The sequence below is a fragment of the Pteropus medius genome, unplaced genomic scaffold (assembly GCF_902729225.1).
Source record: "Pteropus medius unplaced genomic scaffold, Ma_sr-lr_union100, whole genome shotgun sequence".
In the NCBI taxonomy this organism is placed as follows: Eukaryota; Metazoa; Chordata; class Mammalia; order Chiroptera; family Pteropodidae; genus Pteropus; species Pteropus medius.
This window is the reverse complement of record NW_024349804.1, coordinates 3,998,975-4,016,896: the sequence shown is the minus strand read 5'-3', so window position 1 is coordinate 4,016,896 and position 17,922 is coordinate 3,998,975. Positions and strand designations below refer to the sequence as shown.

Here is a 17,922-nt window from a genome sequence, read left to right as displayed (position 1 = left end):
CACACACACACACACAAATTTATTTTTTTACCATCTGTCTTCCCTACTAAAATAGAAGCTCTAATGCAGGCAGGAACTGGTTCTGTTCTAACCACTATCGAATACCTAGCAACAAATCTAGCACCTGTCACACAGTAGGCACTTGTTAAATCTAAAATAAATATCTAATGAATGGATAACTTAAAAATTAAACATTTAGAGCAGTTTTATCTCTGAAAGGATAGAGCCGTATTAAACAAAATTGAAAAATAAAACCTTAAGGAACAGTTCATGCTCTCCCTGTCAAAAAGAAAATGGTGCTTTTTAAATATAAAATCGGTAAAAGAAAAATTAATGAATAGAATGTCTAATGGAGTGGGCTAAAATGGGGCTATAATATTGAACATTCATTTGTTCAATACTAGCTTGTATTCTACCCTCTATATATATCTGAGAGCTCCTTTCTCTCTGTTCTAGGCTGACCAGTATCTAATAAGTCCCCTTCTTCTTTCGATATAATACTTAATTCGGTCTTCTTACAGATGTCTTAGACATCTTTCTCTAATGTCATATTTCCTCTGGAATGAAGCCTATAGACATTTGCCTCAAATCCCTGAAAGGCTAACAACTTCATTTTGCTATTAAAAACGGTGAGGCTCAAAACAGTTAAGAAATCTTGATTTTTTTTTTTTAAAAGGGGGGAGTCTTCAATTGTGAAGTGGCTAAATTGGCCTCAATCTTAAATTTATTTGACTCCAAAGCCTATGTTCCTTCCTCGATCCAGCTGCCAAAGAAAGATAGACGTGTCGTCACTCATTGGAATAGTGTAGGAGGGATGACTGAAAAAATCAGGGGCTGACTGATCCTCAGAGAAACAGGACATGAGAAACTTTAAGCAACTTACATATGAAGAGAACATAGAGGAGCGTAAAGACATTAAGGTATAGGAATGCTTACAAAATTGAGCATTGTTTCATATTACTTTATATCTAGAACTATTCTATCGTCATCTTTCCTATTCTCTGTTCGGTTGTGTCATGTCCTCTTAAATGTTGTCTGCATAGACCTTATCACAGTTTAACTTGATACCTTGGTATTTCGATCAATGTCAAGTATTCTGTTGGACTACAAGCTTAACGAGGGCAGAGCCATGTCCATTTTCCTCATTGTTTCTGCTCCAACACTTAGTGTAATGTGGGTGAGGAGGACAGTGCTGGGGCAGGAAGAGGGGATCTAGAAAAACATGACAAAGGATATGAACTAATGAAGATACAGGGGGGAACTAGAATGTGTAACATAAGGTAAAATTCGGTTTAAAAGAAAGAAGCTGACGCTCTCCCAGGCTCTTCCAAGCACTTTGCCACCTTGAACCCTGCTGGTGGTTTTCATACAGATAGAATGCCTGAGGCACGTCTGTATGTGATCTGACCCATGGCAACAAAATCACTAACAGCAAATTGATTCTTTATATATCAAACCCTCGGAATTAATTTCTTAAATTACGTTTTGAGGTATAAAATTTCAAATATGCTGTGATGGATTGCTGGAAAGTAGACATTTAGTTCTCTTCAATCTAGTTATAGATTTCCTGTGGCATATCACCTGTTCAAACGATTATACAGAAATGCCATAAATCATGGAGAATAGTTAGTAAGAACATCAGCTGTAACAATTTAGAATGTCTCATTTACTCTCGTATCCTACTGTCTTTACTTTTGGTTGCCTCTTTTAGGGCTTGGAAGCTGGGAGCCATACAAGTCTTTCTTTGATTTGTTCGAGGGAAGATGATCGGGGAAAAGTTTAAATTATGAGAAGGGAAAGGATGGTAGCAATGTCGTCAGAACACTGAGTGTTGTTTCAATGTTTTCTGAGATGGATTGCAAATTCTCAGAAATTATAATAGCTTTTTTTTTTTTTTTGGCTGCACTATTCAGATAGGTAAAGGAAAGTCACTTTATTGCGTGAACTCACTGGACCGCTCTTATTCTCCCAGTATTTAAAGAAAGCTCTTTCAAAGAGACTCACGATGGAGGCTGGGGATGGGGTTAGGGAGTAATTCTCTTTGTTTTATTTCCTCTGAATCATTCACATGCATAATTATAAAGAAGTGAGAATAAGACTAGTTCTTGAATACTATCTCTGATTACAGCCTTTATTTATGTTATGATACTGAATATAACTTTTAAAATACATCTTTTTCCTCCATTTTTTGTTTGGACAAACACTCTTCCCATTATGTTTACACCATTTTTGCATGTTATTTACGCATTTGCCTCCTCTAAAATTTTAAACCAGTAATTTACAATTCCTACATATTACACACACACACACATCATCAATAACACACACACGCATGCATCTATAAAATCCCTTTTACCTTTTTCACCCATCCCCTCGAGTGCCGACTCTACATTAGACATCACAGTCGAAAGGACACAGTTTCAGCCTTCAAAATGTTTACACTGCAGAGAATTGAGGTTTTACACAAATAGAAATTTTAAAAACTATATAATAAGTAATAAAATACATATATGCACAGGGATCCCAGAGAAAGAAATGCCTTGGTTTGCCTGGGAGAATCAAGGAATCTTCATATATGAGGATGTGTTTTGCAGACAGAAGAATTGGGGACTTTTTAGACGTGTGCAAAATCCCAGAAAAGTGAGAGGTAGAATATCTTTGAGAAATTACAACTTTTTTCAAATGCTAGAACATAAAGCAAAAGCCTGTTCTTGAATAATCACTTATCCTGATGACAATAGGGTACAAGAGATAATTTGAGCAGGGTAGTAGCATGATTAGATTTATCGTGGAAAAGAGAGTAGTTTGTAGGAAGGGATCCCACTGAGAAAGTGATAGCAACAGTCTCTCTAAGGCAAGATGAAGGCAAGCTTTGCAGCAAATAGGGATGGGAGGCTATTCCAAGGAGTGACCCTTGTGAAGTTGTGGTATTTCTGTAAAACCTTCTACAGGAAAAAAATGAATACCCATCAGCGAGGGCATAGTCAAAGTAGTATTCATTCGGACGAATGAAATTGTAGTTTTAGAAATTAACTTAGAGATTTATGATTATATAAGCAGCTAGAATGATTAAGTTTAACGTTTATATAATTCAAATTCCATTAGTAATCACAGTGTTATCTAAACTTTAGGAGAAATATAATGGATAACTTGGACAATAATTCAGTGCAGGGGTGGGAGACAATGCAAGTTGCTACCCACTCATTGAGTAATACTGTTAGATAAGCGATGTGTAAGATAATTTGCATAATGTTTTTAAAACTAAAATTATTACCAGATGGGGGACTTAGTTTAGTGCCTGACTCATAGTAAGCGTCCACAAGGTTTTAGTTATTGATGAAAAACAAAACACCAGAATTTCTGTTTTTCTTTCTTGGATCGCTAAAGAAAATTCAAATACGAAAACAGTGTTATTGACATTATGAATCTATACTCTGTAACCCCAAAATCGTGAGCCATTTGCCTCTAAATTTTCCTCTAAATCTAAACCAGGTGATTGTGTGTATTGAGTGTATCTTTGCATTTGAATATGCATCCATCTGAATGGACGCATGAAAATTTTAATATTGAAAAGATCACTGCCTGAAATATGAAGTCAGTAGGAACACACACACACAGACACACACACAAAATACATACACATTTTTGTCTTGCTTTAAATACTTAAAGACCTAATGGGAAAAGAGTTATTTCTGCTATGAAAACATCAATTGAATTTACACTCAGGGGAATGTACCCTGGAATGAAAAAAAATAAAATAAGGTTAAGGAAATGGACAATTTTCAGGAATAATTTATCCCAAGGAAGGAATGACTGATAATCAATTAGTATGGGCACAGTCCTCAGGCAAAAATGCTAGCTATATGCAGAGTATGTCCCTCTCGAGGCCAATATTCACTTAGCTGCTGAAGATATTTATTAAACTCAAGTTCTAGAGACTGTGGCTATGTAACAAATAATATTATAGTCTACAGTAGTCTTGGGTCATTTAATGTGGGGATATATGAAGGATTTCAATGGCATATATTTCCTACTAAAGTTAGAAGTAACGTACCAGAAATAGAAAGTCCTTATTTTAGAATTAGTATGTAATTGGAAAGAAAATCCCTAACAAAGGAGTATTTTCAAATGCTGGACCGCGTTACCTGTGATGAGAATGTTTGACTACACTGGGCAGTCCAAGATTCAGAAGCTAGAGTCATCCCACACTCCCCCCTCCCCTTCACCCTAGTAAATCTATGTTCTATTCTCTGGCAGCTGTTTTTGCCATTTACATTAAAAGCAGATGGGGAAAATGCAAAGAACTGTCAGTTTTATTACCGTGTATAATCAGCATCTGGGCTGTATGTTACAGACACAATCAGTCCAATCTTATACTTTACCGGTGCTGTAAAAACTTTTTTGAGTTTCTAAGACAGTTTCGAAGTTAGAGAAAATGCTGTATTTTAACCATGTTGATCATGAAAATTGCAATTATATATATTTTTCAGCCTCCATATGAATGACGTATGGGTATATGTGTTTATTATATAGTTACTGAGTTATCGGCAAATCTGTACTGCTAATTTATTTTAAAATATGTTTGGAATCACATATATTTATTTCATACTAGAGAGGAAATCGGATTTATTCATTTATATAATCTCTGTGTGTATGTGTGTGTCTAATACGTGCTGTGGACATTTTATAATATAATCCTATATATTATATGTGTGAGTACATATATACGCTTGTATATTCCCATATTTTTATTCTTTTATCATTTTTTGTTAAAGAAAAAAACATTTTTTTCTACATCTCGTAGTTTTTACCAAAACATTTATAGTAGGCTTTATTTTCCTCATTTTTCCAAAAGAGGAACTGAGACACAAAGAAGCAAAGTAACTTTTTGAGGACCAGAAAGCTAATCAGTGGCAAATCCAGAATTTAATCCAAGTCTATATAAGCTCATACTTTTAATCACGAAACTATACATTTTTATCTTTATGTATAAACACATGCAAAACATGGTTGTGTGAAAGGACTCTTGTATCAGAAAAGACCAAAATTTAGGTCGTTTGACTTAACATCCTAGGGATATTTTGTTTGTTTCGATTTGATGTTCATTAAACAATAACATATGTTAAAGAATTACCAACATTAAATAAAAATGAACCAGTGAATATGACACATATGTAATGAATATATATTCTCAATATTTATTCATGAATATATATACATATTTACATATGTATGTATCTACATATGTATGTATGTAGATATATATATATATATATATATATATATATATATTTTTTTTTAAATTCAGATTGGAAAACAGAGCTCATGCCAGGTATTTCAGTCAAGGGATTTAATATGAGGAATAAATTAAACACTTGTAGGCGACACAGAAATTAGAAAGCTGCATTCTTCCCTGCAGCTCCCCGCACTCCGCCCCCTCACAACAGGCCTGCAGTGACCTAAGAAGAAAGTGATGTTGTACTAAGGCATGAGGTGTCCCCAGCCAGAGCTGAAACAAGGAAGGAGAGGAGACCCTGCTGAGGACATCCCCTGAGGCACAGAGGGACACTATCCTGGCTTCTCCTCCCTTCCTACCCTCAGTCTCCCGCTAAGTGCTTCTCATTGGCCAAGTTTCACAAAAGCAAGTTGGCAGATGGTTCACAGAGTCATCTCTCCGGGATATAGAGCAGAAGAAGGGAAGGGCATGGGAACTGTGTATTTAATAGGATGTTTATATGGATCGATATGAGGCTGAGAAGCACCATTTTTTGATGGACTAAAATATTTACCAAAAACACTTAGTGAAATCTGTTTCTTTGTGTCTTTCATAACCAGGTGGGGAAAATCTGTATTTCTCTGACAGTAGAACCATAGAGTAGAAAAGGTGGGACAGTTATTTTCATCTCTCTGATTTTAGTGCATCATAAAAATACTTCGGTTGTGTTTGAATGCACTTTGCTGCGGTGGTTTTCGCATGAAATAGTCACATAATGAATCAACAGAGTCCAGTCTTACTGAAAATACGTATAGCCCTTAACAGATTTAGAATTTAAGATTTTCCTTTCTAAGAAGCTTCAAAGTTTTCTGAGTATAACAACTTTTTTTTTAAACTATAATACACTTTCTGTGGAGAGCATAAAAGGTTTGTAAAATTTAATATTCGACAATAATTTCCTTTGTGAAAGAGTTATAATTATCTCTAAAACACGTCACATATCTATTCAGTGTCACTGTGCGTCGCTCTTACTGAAATTGAGGTTATTTAAAACGTACTCCCAGATTAGTCTCTTAAAGGTACTTTCTTTTTTATACAAAGTCCAGATTTAAATATTAATGACATGTAATACCTAAAAATTGGGATTTTTTAATTGTTTTTATAATTGCCTGGGTTTTATTCCTGATCTTGCTCCATGGTTAGGGCACAGCACAATCAGTTTCAGTAGTCATTTTTGAAAAAAAAGAAAATATTTCTCATGAAGAGCATCGGCTGTGCATCTTGACATGAATTCTAGGCTTGAATTAAATGTATCTGAGAGCTCATGTTTCCATTTAAATATTAAATTTTTTCATTACAGACGTCTGGAACAGAACTCAATCAAGGTCATCCCTCCTGGAGCTTTCTCGCCATATAAAAAGCTTAGAAGAATGTGAGTGAATAATATTCTGAAATATATGTAATTTTTAAAATTATGCAGGTCATGACCAAGCAAAGACACCCATTTGAGTATGAATATTCAGGTATTTGACAGCTTAAATACTGAGTGATGTGACTATTTGATTGCTAGTTCTGTAATATTGTAATGTTAATAGCTAAACTATGTAATATTTTTAAGTTCTCTGTAATTTATCATATTGTGAATGTGTGTGGTTAATACAGTATGCAGACAAATCTTAGATGATCAATTCTCAAAAATAAGACATGGCATCTTTTGTAATAATTTAAGAAAATAGCCAATTGATTTAAAAGGGTTCTTTTTTTTTTTTAATTTAGGATTCTTCAGATGTTTTATGTTGTAAATTGTATATGTGTATCGATAGATGCAAAATCAGCATGTAAAGGCGATAAATAGCTTTCTCCTGCAGTAAATCTCGCTGACATTCTGTTTCATCTAACCTAACCCTATTTCTGATCTTAGAGACCTGAGCAATAATCAGATCTCTGAACTAGCTCCAGATGCTTTCCAAGGACTGCGCTCTCTGAACTCACTGTAAGTATTGGCCATATCGTGGAAGGGAAGCAGAGCACAGAACTAATCGTGGCTCTTAAAAATAAATGGATCTAAAACAAATACTTCTTTATGGTTTTTGATTATGCATTATTGATAATATTAGTTATTATTAATCATTAATTACTTTTATCGAGGAACGCTACCTGTCACTAAAATCAGCCATTCTTAGGAGTATCTGTTTTAGGACTTGATAATTTTGCTGTTGAGAGAGCAAGATTAAGATCCCCTTTTTCGACACTTTTGTTTCTGAAATAAAGGGAAAATGTTTATTTGGGAGTGCTCTGGCCAATGTTGTATTTATAATCCTTAAGCCGATAGCCACGGTCTGTGGGGACAATATCAGTCCCCTTTAGAATGACATTGGGTGAAGTCGTGCAGAGAACAGTGGAAGATGGCCAGGGAGAAGCCCCTCACCTCCTTGCTTTATCGCTTCCCTAAAAGAACCAGCTTTAATCTCTCAAAGTACAAAGATAAGCAAGTTTGATGGCTTTTTAATATCAAAAGGACTTTCAGGGAGATCTGTGTAAAATAAAGTGGTTCTAAAATAAATGGGTAAAGGCTGTTATTATCCCTTTAAACTTGTAAAAAATCTTCAGAAGTCCATCAAGTAATCTTTATTTAAAATTTTAAAGTTTGAAAATAGAAACTGGCATGTAATTTTAAGTTGTCGATGCTTAGAAAAGAGCTCTGATTGATATAAATTACTGTTGAGCTCATATGAATTTCAAAAGTTCATTGTAGCCAGTGAAGATCCTGGGAGATACACACGTGTGAGAACTAGACAGACACCTGGGGTCTCTGTAACAGTTGACACTCACTGGTACTGAGGGGAAACGAGACAGACTCACTCATGTGGGCACATGGGCGTTCAGGTTGCTATGCTGGTCTGCTCAGAAAACCACAGTTTTCTTGAAGACAGGAAATATGAAACCATCACTCCATCTGCAGTATCTGCTTGGGTTCATTTCTGTTTGTTTTGTTTTGCTTTTTGTTTTTCTAGAGGAAGTCCCAGGCCGGAAGAACAATACTTGGCAGAAAATGTAGACTGTGGTCATGTATTGCACTCAGGGCGAGCTGTCAGGTTCTAAAATAACAAAGTTTATGTAAGACTCAGTGAAATCACCCAAGTTGTCCAGAAAGTACTGTGTATACCATTCTGGCGAGTAATGCTATCCAAAGTAAATACAGACACCCTTTCAGCCATACAAAAAGGACAAAACGAAAGTCGAACTACTGATTCCTAGTTCTTAAAGTATCTATGCCTCAAAGATAACCATTAAGTGTCAAAAGAGAGAGAAGTGGTTAGAGAATTCTTATTTATACCAGCTTGCTGCAGTTCACTATTGAGCCCTCTTGCCTTAATAGTGTTAAGTGACATCTTATGGTTGTGAGAATTAACTGATAAAAATAAATAATACATGGAACATTATTATTTATCACAATAATGACATCATAGTTATTAATAAATATAGTGATAATTAATGATCATATTATAAATTACTATGTGCTAATCTATACAACTATAATAAACTAATGGCAAATAGTAAAATAACCTACTTGCTGAATTTGGATCCTAATCTTCACTATCAGAGCTCTCATGTACACAGTTCTTTTGGAAAACTATGAAAAAAAAAAGTATTATCTGTCCTTGTGGAACTATATTTTAATCAGGGAGTTAAGTCACTGTGTAATTTCTAGTTCCTAACGTAGCAGGACATGGAAGAAGAGGAACTGTTTTCCGGAAGTGGAATCCCACATAATATCCTGTGATGCTGTAAAACACGTAGATCAGGGAAGAGTGAAACGGATGTGCTATCTCAGAGACAGTCCGTGTGTGGTAGCTGGTATCATGTTCCTCATTGTGCTCAGATTTTGAATTGGCCTTCCAAAGATTAATTTATTTACCACCCGCCCACCCACCGCCAAAGTATATAATTATCCAGATTTACAATAGCCTTTTTCTTTTATTTTACCACAGTCATACTTTCAACAGAAATTTATGAGGACCCTGTAGCATCGTAGGCCCCATTCAAGGTTCTGGGGGATGTTTGAGTGAGCAAAGAGCTCTCTGTCATGCAGGTGACTAGTGATCCTGGTTGTTGACCAAGTGGTTTCTGGTCAAAAGAGATAATATATCTGATGATTAAAAAAAAAAAAAAGTGCTCTGAAGGAAAATAAAGAAAGGAGAAAGGATAAAGGAAGCCAGGGGAGAGGAGAGCTAAAATTTTAAATAGGATGATCAGTGAGGGCCTCCGAAGAAGGTGATGTGGGGCAAAGACCTGAAGATGTGAATGGTGGGAGTGAGCTGTGCAGATAGGCGGAGAAAGAGCTTTCAAGGCAGAGGGAAGCACTAAATACCACGGCCCTGAGGCAGGAGTATGCAGCGTATTTCAAAGAAGAGCAAGAGAAAAATCAGAGTGCCTAGAGGAGAGCAGATGGGTGAAATGGAAATAATGAAGAAGGTGTAGTTATTGACCGTGGTAAGGTCTAGGGTGCAACCGTGAAGACAGAGCAATGAAATACGGTGAAAGATAGGTCCACAGGAAAAGTGTAGTGTTGGAACCTGTGTTAGTGAGCCAGGAGTTCACGTTTCCCAGAGAAGGGTGAGGTGACTTGGAAACATGTAGATAACTGCAACAGCCATGCAAATCAGCGACACTTCCATTTCCGAACCAAGTTTTTACTTACGCACATTGATTGCTCTTACATGCCTTTCAAGAACTGTACTCAAGTGTATAGCCAGTTTAGTGTAATCACTGCATTTGCTAAAGGAGTTAAAATATTGAAAAGTGGTATAATACTAAATACTTCTATGCATCTTATTCAATAAAAAATAATCTTAAATGATTTAATTACCGTAATAGTATATTTTAGAGAAAATAACTTGATTTGACGAATGTTTTTAAAGTCTTTCCTATTAAATATTTGCATTAGCACTTATTTATCTCTATTAACATCAATATTTGTTGAACTACACATTATTACTATGTATCATTGTATTTATACATTAACATCTTTAATTATATAATTTACTATATTATAAATTATTAACAAAATATCATTTAGAATACATGCATCTATTGAATCATTTTATCCTCTGGGCTTTTTATGGCTTTTATTCTAGAATATTTAATAATAATCTCTTAAGAATTCAGCATACTAGTATATTAAGCATGGTCTATAAACATTTTTTACTTTTCCTAATTTACTGGTTGGAAACGTCCTTTCATATAACTGAGAAGTTGTAGCAATGTAGCGTGTGGTTAATCATATAACCTTTATGAGAAACCTCTGCTTTCTCTTTACTTTCTTTAAAATTGCTTAGGGTTTTAATTCTCAATTATGCATTGTTTTTAATATATAAGTATAGCTCTCTGATACTTATTCGGATAATAAAGCCTGCCCATAGCACCTTTTTCATGATAGCCATCTTATAGGGCTCTATTTTGGACACTCATTTCTTCAGTAGGCGTTCTGGCTTCCAGCAAGGGCAGAGAAATTCAAAGCCTGGCCACCGGCGGTTCCTGCATCTTCTTACCCTACGATTGAAACTCATGAGGGTGAAACTGGGCTTAGAATTTTCAGTCTTCCTTCTAGGAGCAGGTACAAGAGTGGCCTTATTCTCTATCAGCATAACTGTACGCTGTATATAGTATGCTGAGTATTAGTCATGTATAAGAAACTGTAGAGAAACTACTCAATTTGTCATTCTTGATATTTGTATATTATCCAAATCCCTCACGTATTTATTTTCTTTTTGTCGGAATTTATTTTCATCTATCAATTTCTTTTTAAATTTTCTTTCCCTCTTATGAGTATAGCACAAATTCTCACTGGCCTTCTTGCACTTTATCTCTTTATGTGATGATTATGTCTTTCCCTCGGTTTTATAGGTTTTGGCACTATTCTTTTTCATCCAACTTCTTTGTCCTGGTCTATGGAGTTTTGATATTTTAACTCCTTTTTTCTTGCTATCATTTTGATCCCACCATGTGTAAGAAAAATATACACATCCCTAGTACTGCTGCCTCTTTTTGTAGAGAGGTCTCATTCCCGTCATTTTCTCTGAGCATTTCTTTATTATATTTTTATGACTTTTAGTTCATATATCTAATATTGCCTATCCAGACGGAATTTCTGCCTTCTGTGTGATCTCCTCCTTCCACCACCCCTCTCCCCAGCCCCAGGTATCCAAATTGTCTCATTTCCAATAAACATCGATTTTTTAACATGACCTTAAAATCAGAATGATTTGTTGGAAAAAAATATTTTCACAATACAAATATGACACACCTCCTAGCTAGTCTTCCTTTCATTGCTAGTTGAGCAAACCTTTAAAGTGAAAGTCCCAAATGAACAACCTACTAAATTATCTGCCCCTTGATTCTTATTTGGGTCTCCCACAATTTATATGCATCCTGTTTCCTTTTTCATGGGTTCAAAATTGTTCAGTATGCAAAACTGTTCTTTTGGGTTGCTCTTTCAAGTCGTACTTTATTCACCTCAGTCATATCAGTGCCTGGGACGTTGGCAAATGATAGACATTCGAAAGATAACAGTTGGATTCAGTTTATTCAGGCACCAAGCTTAGAACCTAGCAAAGTTCCTGGCACAGAGTAAGTGTACAATATCTCTTGTTGAATGAACTGATCGACGGTATTGAACTGAATTGATGCCATCTTCATCTGTTCATTTGTGTTCCTGAAGCCTCCTCTTTTCTTATGCTTGACCTTGAAACATATATTTATTCTTGCTTTACTCTCCCTTAGTTCCCTTACCACCTTGACCCAGACCATACAGAATTCTTTTCTCTGTTTGATTAGAAAAAAAAAAATGTTTCTTCTGTAACTGATTTACCTTTTAAAAAAATCTATAATCTACACAAATTAATTTTTATATTATTCTATATAATTGTCACTGGAATCTATACAAACAGAATGTCTCTTTGCACAATATAGCACCAAGCTTTATTCCCTTCATATTTTATAATATAGTCCACCTCTCACTGACATCTTAATAGGGAATGGCTTTTTTTTTACTCTTATTTATCTCTCTTATATTTTCCTCCTTTCCAAACAGAAATCGTGTACTGCTACCAAACAAACATATTATTTAGATTCTCATTTTAACTTTTTCTTCAGATATTATGACATCTATTTATTTCTTTCCCAATTTTTTTCTGATTTTCAAAAATAATATATACTCATTGTAAAGAATGTAAAACGTGTGTGTGTATGTGTGTGTGTATATGTATATATCTGTGTATATATATATATAAATATATATATATACAAAAAATATATATATATAAAAATATATATGTATATTTTTTTCAAATTAACTATGGATGGCAAATCATTTGCCATCCAAAGATTTTCTACTTTTTCTGAGGAAAAATTTTGTTCTAAACAAAATTAAGATCCCTTCATTTCACCCTTTTGTTCCCTTAATCCTTAATTTGTGCCTCTGCTAATATATTTCTTCATTTCACTCATCAAACGAAGTTTAGTCATCAATCCAAAACCTGTGCTAGGTGCCAAGTGTGGTGAGAAGATTAAGTCATGATCCTTGTACTTAATGCCTCATCAGAAGTGGGTACCATGAGGATGCATTCCTGTTTATATTTCTTTGGGGAACATAAATTTTAAAAATTCTTCCGTATTAACATTAATGATCACTGTCTTCACAGATCTTACATTTCTCAGGCATACACATTGTATGTTTAAAACTTCAATTCCTTTTGCTATTTACCAATATAATAAGCCCAAAACTCATCCCGTTAATAAGCAATGGATTCCACATCTAGGGTTTGCTTTTGTTATATACAATATGTGTTCATCACATATGAACTCTCTGTGTGTGTGTGTGTGTGTGTATACAAAAACATGACAATTTCGCAGTGGACATTTCTGTCAAAAGGCAATGAATTATGAATCATGGTCATTTTATTAAATTTTGTTTCTTTATATTTTCCAAACTTTCTGTCATAAGTGCACATCTTTATGGAATACTTGCTAATCCACTCTATGCCTGAATACGGATATATGTGAGAAGAATTTCTTATGCTGATTTGGTATCTGATTTTTTTAATTTAAATTATGTTTTTTAGTGTACTCTATGGAAATAAAATCACGGAACTCCCAAAAAGTTTATTCGAAGGATTGTTTTCCTTACAGCTTCTGTAAGTATTTGATTGTTTCTAATCCATTGAACCAAATATTATATTTTAGTCAGTGTACCATCTCATATTTTCATGGAAGCTTCAGAAAAATTTGACCCAAAATGACATAGTTTATTGAAATGGAGAAGATTAACATAGTGGAGCTAAAATTGTTGATGGTTATTTTTTTGAAGAGACAACGCTTCAAAGTTGTCCCCTAGCCTTTCTCTCTCCCCCGTCATGAGTGTTTACATCCTGGCTGCTCTGTCTTTTAAAGCTTTTACAATCCCTGTCCTTTGTGAAACTTCTGTGGTTTGATTTAACAACAGTTGGAAAGGAGAGAGACATATCGATATGTTTATCCACCTTTATGCAAAGAATTTGCAGGAGTAACAGTTCTGGAATAACATACCCTAGCACAAAGATGGTGTACAGTAGGCCAAAACACAGCACTAACACTCAAACTAATCCTTACTAAGAGAATTATCTGTAAATCCCTGGATTATGTCTTTAAAGACCACTTTGCTTAGACAGTAGCTACTTCTCCTTTGTCTCAAAATAAGTATTTACTATACATTTTTATAAGCATAAGACTTGACCCCAGGTGTTATTTTCAATGCTTATGTGAAAAGGAAATTGGAAAAAATATGCTCATATTAAGATGGTTGCTGTTGGATCATCAAATTCTGTTCAAATCACCAAACAGTAAAAGTATGCTTTTTAGGGCACACACTGGCCTGGCCGCTGCGGGCGCAGAGATGAGTACGATGTAGTTACTTCTCTCAGCTAGTCCATAGTCTACTTTAAAAATTTTAAATTTACAATGTTATCTTCCCTTTGGGGTATATGCATTTTTTTGGCATTGGGGCTCATACCATTTATTTGATAAAAAAATTATTCCTAATCCCACAAACTTCCCAAATGTAGATATTTTTTCTTTCTTGGGAAACGTCTGTTCATATGCTCAAAAACAGGGATAATTGTATCCTGTTATCCATGTTTTAAGTTTATCATCCAGAATCATATTTTATATCACAGCCCAGTTTTCATGCACGTACACACAAAAGCGAAGCAAATTGTTAGCAAAACAGCATTCACCCTTATCATGAGCAGTATTCTCCATTTTGCTCCATTGCTCTCTCCCACAGACCAGTGAGTCATGATAAGTGTTGATCTTAGTTATCTAATGACTTTATTTAGGTTTCAAATTATTTTTTTAACCCTTGCAACAGATAGCAAATATTGTTTCTGATCTTTAATAGAATGATTCTATGCACGTTCCCTCAGGCTAATGTTTTATCTCTATAGTAAGGCTCATTTATGATCATTTCTCTACAACTAGGTGAGAACTTGGTTAAGCATCTTAGATCTGCTTGAACAGGTGAGGTATTAGAGAGAAGAGGTATAGGTAAATAGAAGGAACAAAATGAATTAGTGTCCAATAACTTTTTTCTCCCAATTTTTGGACCACATCTATTTAAAGTAAATATAAAACACTCAGAACAGCACCTTCTTCCACTGTCTTCCGGGCTCCCCAGACACCTTTTCCTTGTCCTAATGTCCTGTGCTTTAACTCCTCTCTTCAGGTAGCTGACAATTTAGGGAACAATTTAGGGACTTGTGTTGTGGCCTCGAGTGGGGAAGAATGGGATTAATCACTCCATACCTCAAACCAGGCCTCTAAGCTTTTAGGAAAGTATTGTATAGACTACAGAGAAGGCAAAAAACTTTAGCTTCTGAAGGCAGATTAAAAAAAAAAATTGCAACAAAGAAAACACCACGAAGAAGTCATAGCATTGCATGTGCATGGAACACCTAAGAAAAGCAAGCAATTAAAACAAATCCTTTGTATTAATTAGAGATTCTTGTGGTCAAAAGGGAAAACATTTCCGAGTGTTAGATAATAAGGCATACAAACCCAAACTACATAGTACATGGTTTTTTGTTTCGTTTCGTTTTGTTTTTGCGAGCTACTAAATATTTGTTAAAAGTCCTAAGTATCAAAGCACTGAGCTAAATGGTGATGGAGAGAAAGATATTTAAAAAAATGTCTTGCCCGCAGAAGGCTAAACTGTCTTTGGGCAAAGTGAGCTTAACATAAAATAGGAGACAAGACTAAGTAACACTGAATAACTTCCTTTGGAACCTAGAAGAAGGGATACTTCAGTTGGACAGAAGTCAGATTCTGGAAAAGTCGGACCTTCTGTGAGGCCTTGATAGCCCATAAGGTTGAGTAAAGTGGGGAGCAGGACAAGTATATTCCCAAAGGTGAGTCCAGCATGAAGAAAAGCTCAGACACAACCATGTACATCTATGAGAATGACGTTTGCCAAACCAAAATATTGATGTAGAATTTCGATAGAGTATAGGAGAAAAAAAATGAGTTTGTGGGATATTGTGATAAACCAAGCTAAACGGATATTTATAATGCAGGATGAGGGCCTTTAATATGGTAACACATGGTGTCAATCTTCAAGAGGGTTATAAAGTATTCATTCAACAACAGATCTTTAGTGAGCACCTAATATGTGCTGGGTACGTGAGAAAGGTCAGGGAACAAAATATCCTTGCTGTCTGGAGCTTATACCCTTGGGGAAAAGACATGCAAATGACAGTCAGCAAGAACATAATATGTAAGGAAGTTGTATATAGTACAGATATATGTAGCTAGGAAAATAGAAAAAGTAGATCACAGTAAAGAATTTGAGAGTGCTAGGAGATGGGGAGGGACGGAGGCTGACAGTAGTGGAGAGCGTGGTCGGAGTAGGCTGAATTACGAAGGTAAGAGTTGAGCAGACTCAAAGAAGCAGAATAATTCACCAGGTAGACAACGGGGAGGACATTACAAGCAGAAAAGACTGGCAAGGAGGCCTGTGTGGCTAGAGCGGAATCAGCTAATCTATGTTTTAGAAAGTTCACTCTGTCTTCTGTTTTGAGAATAGACTGAACTTTTTCATAGTACAGCTCTAAGGACTAATGTTTGATGGCATTTTTTGTGATCGCCTTGACAACCAAGGCTGGATCTACTGTTCTACCTCTGCATCTTCCAGGGAATGTGTTTAATAAGTTCTTCTTAAGTAAATTCATGGATACTAGATTGAGACATTCCTTATTACAACCTTTGCTTTATCTGGTATAACCCCAGATCTTCAGCCTGTGATACATAAATTATTATAGTTAAAAGATTAGTGTTGAGAATTAAAAAAAATGTATCACTTGGTTGGGTTTTCTCAAGAAGGACAGAATCTTGTGGGTGAGTCAGGAGATGCTGCACTTTAATTCTACAACTGTTTGATCAAACAGACTGTTGAATGCCAACAAGATAAACTGCCTTCGGGTAGATGCTTTCCAGGACCTGCACAACTTGAACCTTCTCTCCTTATATGACAACAAGCTTCAGACCATTGCCAAGGGGACCTTTTCGCCTCTGCGGGCCATTCAAACGATGTATGTATATCAAGATTTGGATCAAAGTAGATGACTGTTGTTTTCACTCTGAATTCGAGAGTTCAGTTCATAGCATGTCATGTATAAAAGTGTTCTGTGTGTGTTTCTGAAAGGCATTTGGCCCAGAACCCCTTTATTTGTGACTGCCATCTCAAGTGGCTGGCGGATTATCTCCATACCAACCCGATCGAGACCAGTGGTGCCCGCTGCACCAGCCCTCGGCGTCTGGCAAACAAAAGAATCGGACAGATCAAAAGCAAGAAATTCCGTTGTTCAGGTAATTTCTCACTTCACGTGACATGTCCCCTGTGTCACCAAAAACAGTGGTTACATGAGACCTAGAGACAGCTGGCCTTCAGCTGAATTACCAAGCATTATAGAATCATATTTCTTTTTCTTCTGTTCATAAAGAAAAGAAAATAAAAAGAAGTATAAACACAATTCATGTATCCCTCATATGTAACATTTTTTAACACGATGTAAAGCAGAATGAATAGGCTACTGGCCAAGAAAAAAGGATGTCTGGATACTTCATACGGTATTCCCAGGGTTCAGACTTAATAGGGGACTTTTAGCTAACTCAGAATGCCTTTAAGCCTGTTCAATCTCATGTTTGTTGTATTAGTCTTCACTGAGAGACTTAAGATAATTAATCATGTTTTTATTTCTTGAGAAAGTGAACTGAGGCTTGGTTGCATGATTTGCTCAGGCTCAGAAGTAGAGGTAAATCTGATCCCTCGCTTCTCACGCAGAATGCTGTGTTTCTTCATTTTGCATTCTCTTATTTCGAATAGGACTGTGAGAATACCTTTTTTTCCAAAAGGCCATTTTTTACCATTTTGAAAATATTACATTTATATATAAAAAGCTCAATAGAAATGCATTGTATTAATAGTAACTAGAAAGCTTACTTCATTAAAGCTTACTGTTTGCTTTGGTCTAATCTTTTCTGTTCTCTTGTGATAAAATACATTCTATATGTTTTGGGAAGTATACTACCTAACTCTTTTAGGTGTATTTCACGTTCGGCAGTTAATTCATACTAAAAAGCTAATATCGAGACAAAACTGGTTATTGTCCATGGTT

General features: G+C 35.5%; 1 protein-coding gene across 4 annotated transcripts in view; it reads left to right on the top strand.

Annotated features, from left to right (window-relative positions):
- SLIT2 (slit guidance ligand 2) overlaps positions 1 to 17,922 on the top strand; it is a 322,457-nt gene that overhangs the window by 219,737 nt on the left and 84,798 nt on the right. For all 4 annotated transcript variants that reach the window (XM_039838092.1, XM_039838093.1, XM_039838091.1 and 1 more), the window contains exons 10-14: positions 6,576 to 6,647; positions 7,137 to 7,208; positions 13,339 to 13,410; positions 16,693 to 16,836; positions 16,950 to 17,113. In XM_039838092.1, the coding sequence (XP_039694026.1) occupies positions 6,576 to 6,647; positions 7,137 to 7,208; positions 13,339 to 13,410; positions 16,693 to 16,836; positions 16,950 to 17,113 (524 nt within the window). The remainder of the gene's footprint in view (positions 1 to 6,575; positions 6,648 to 7,136; positions 7,209 to 13,338; positions 13,411 to 16,692; positions 16,837 to 16,949; positions 17,114 to 17,922) is intronic.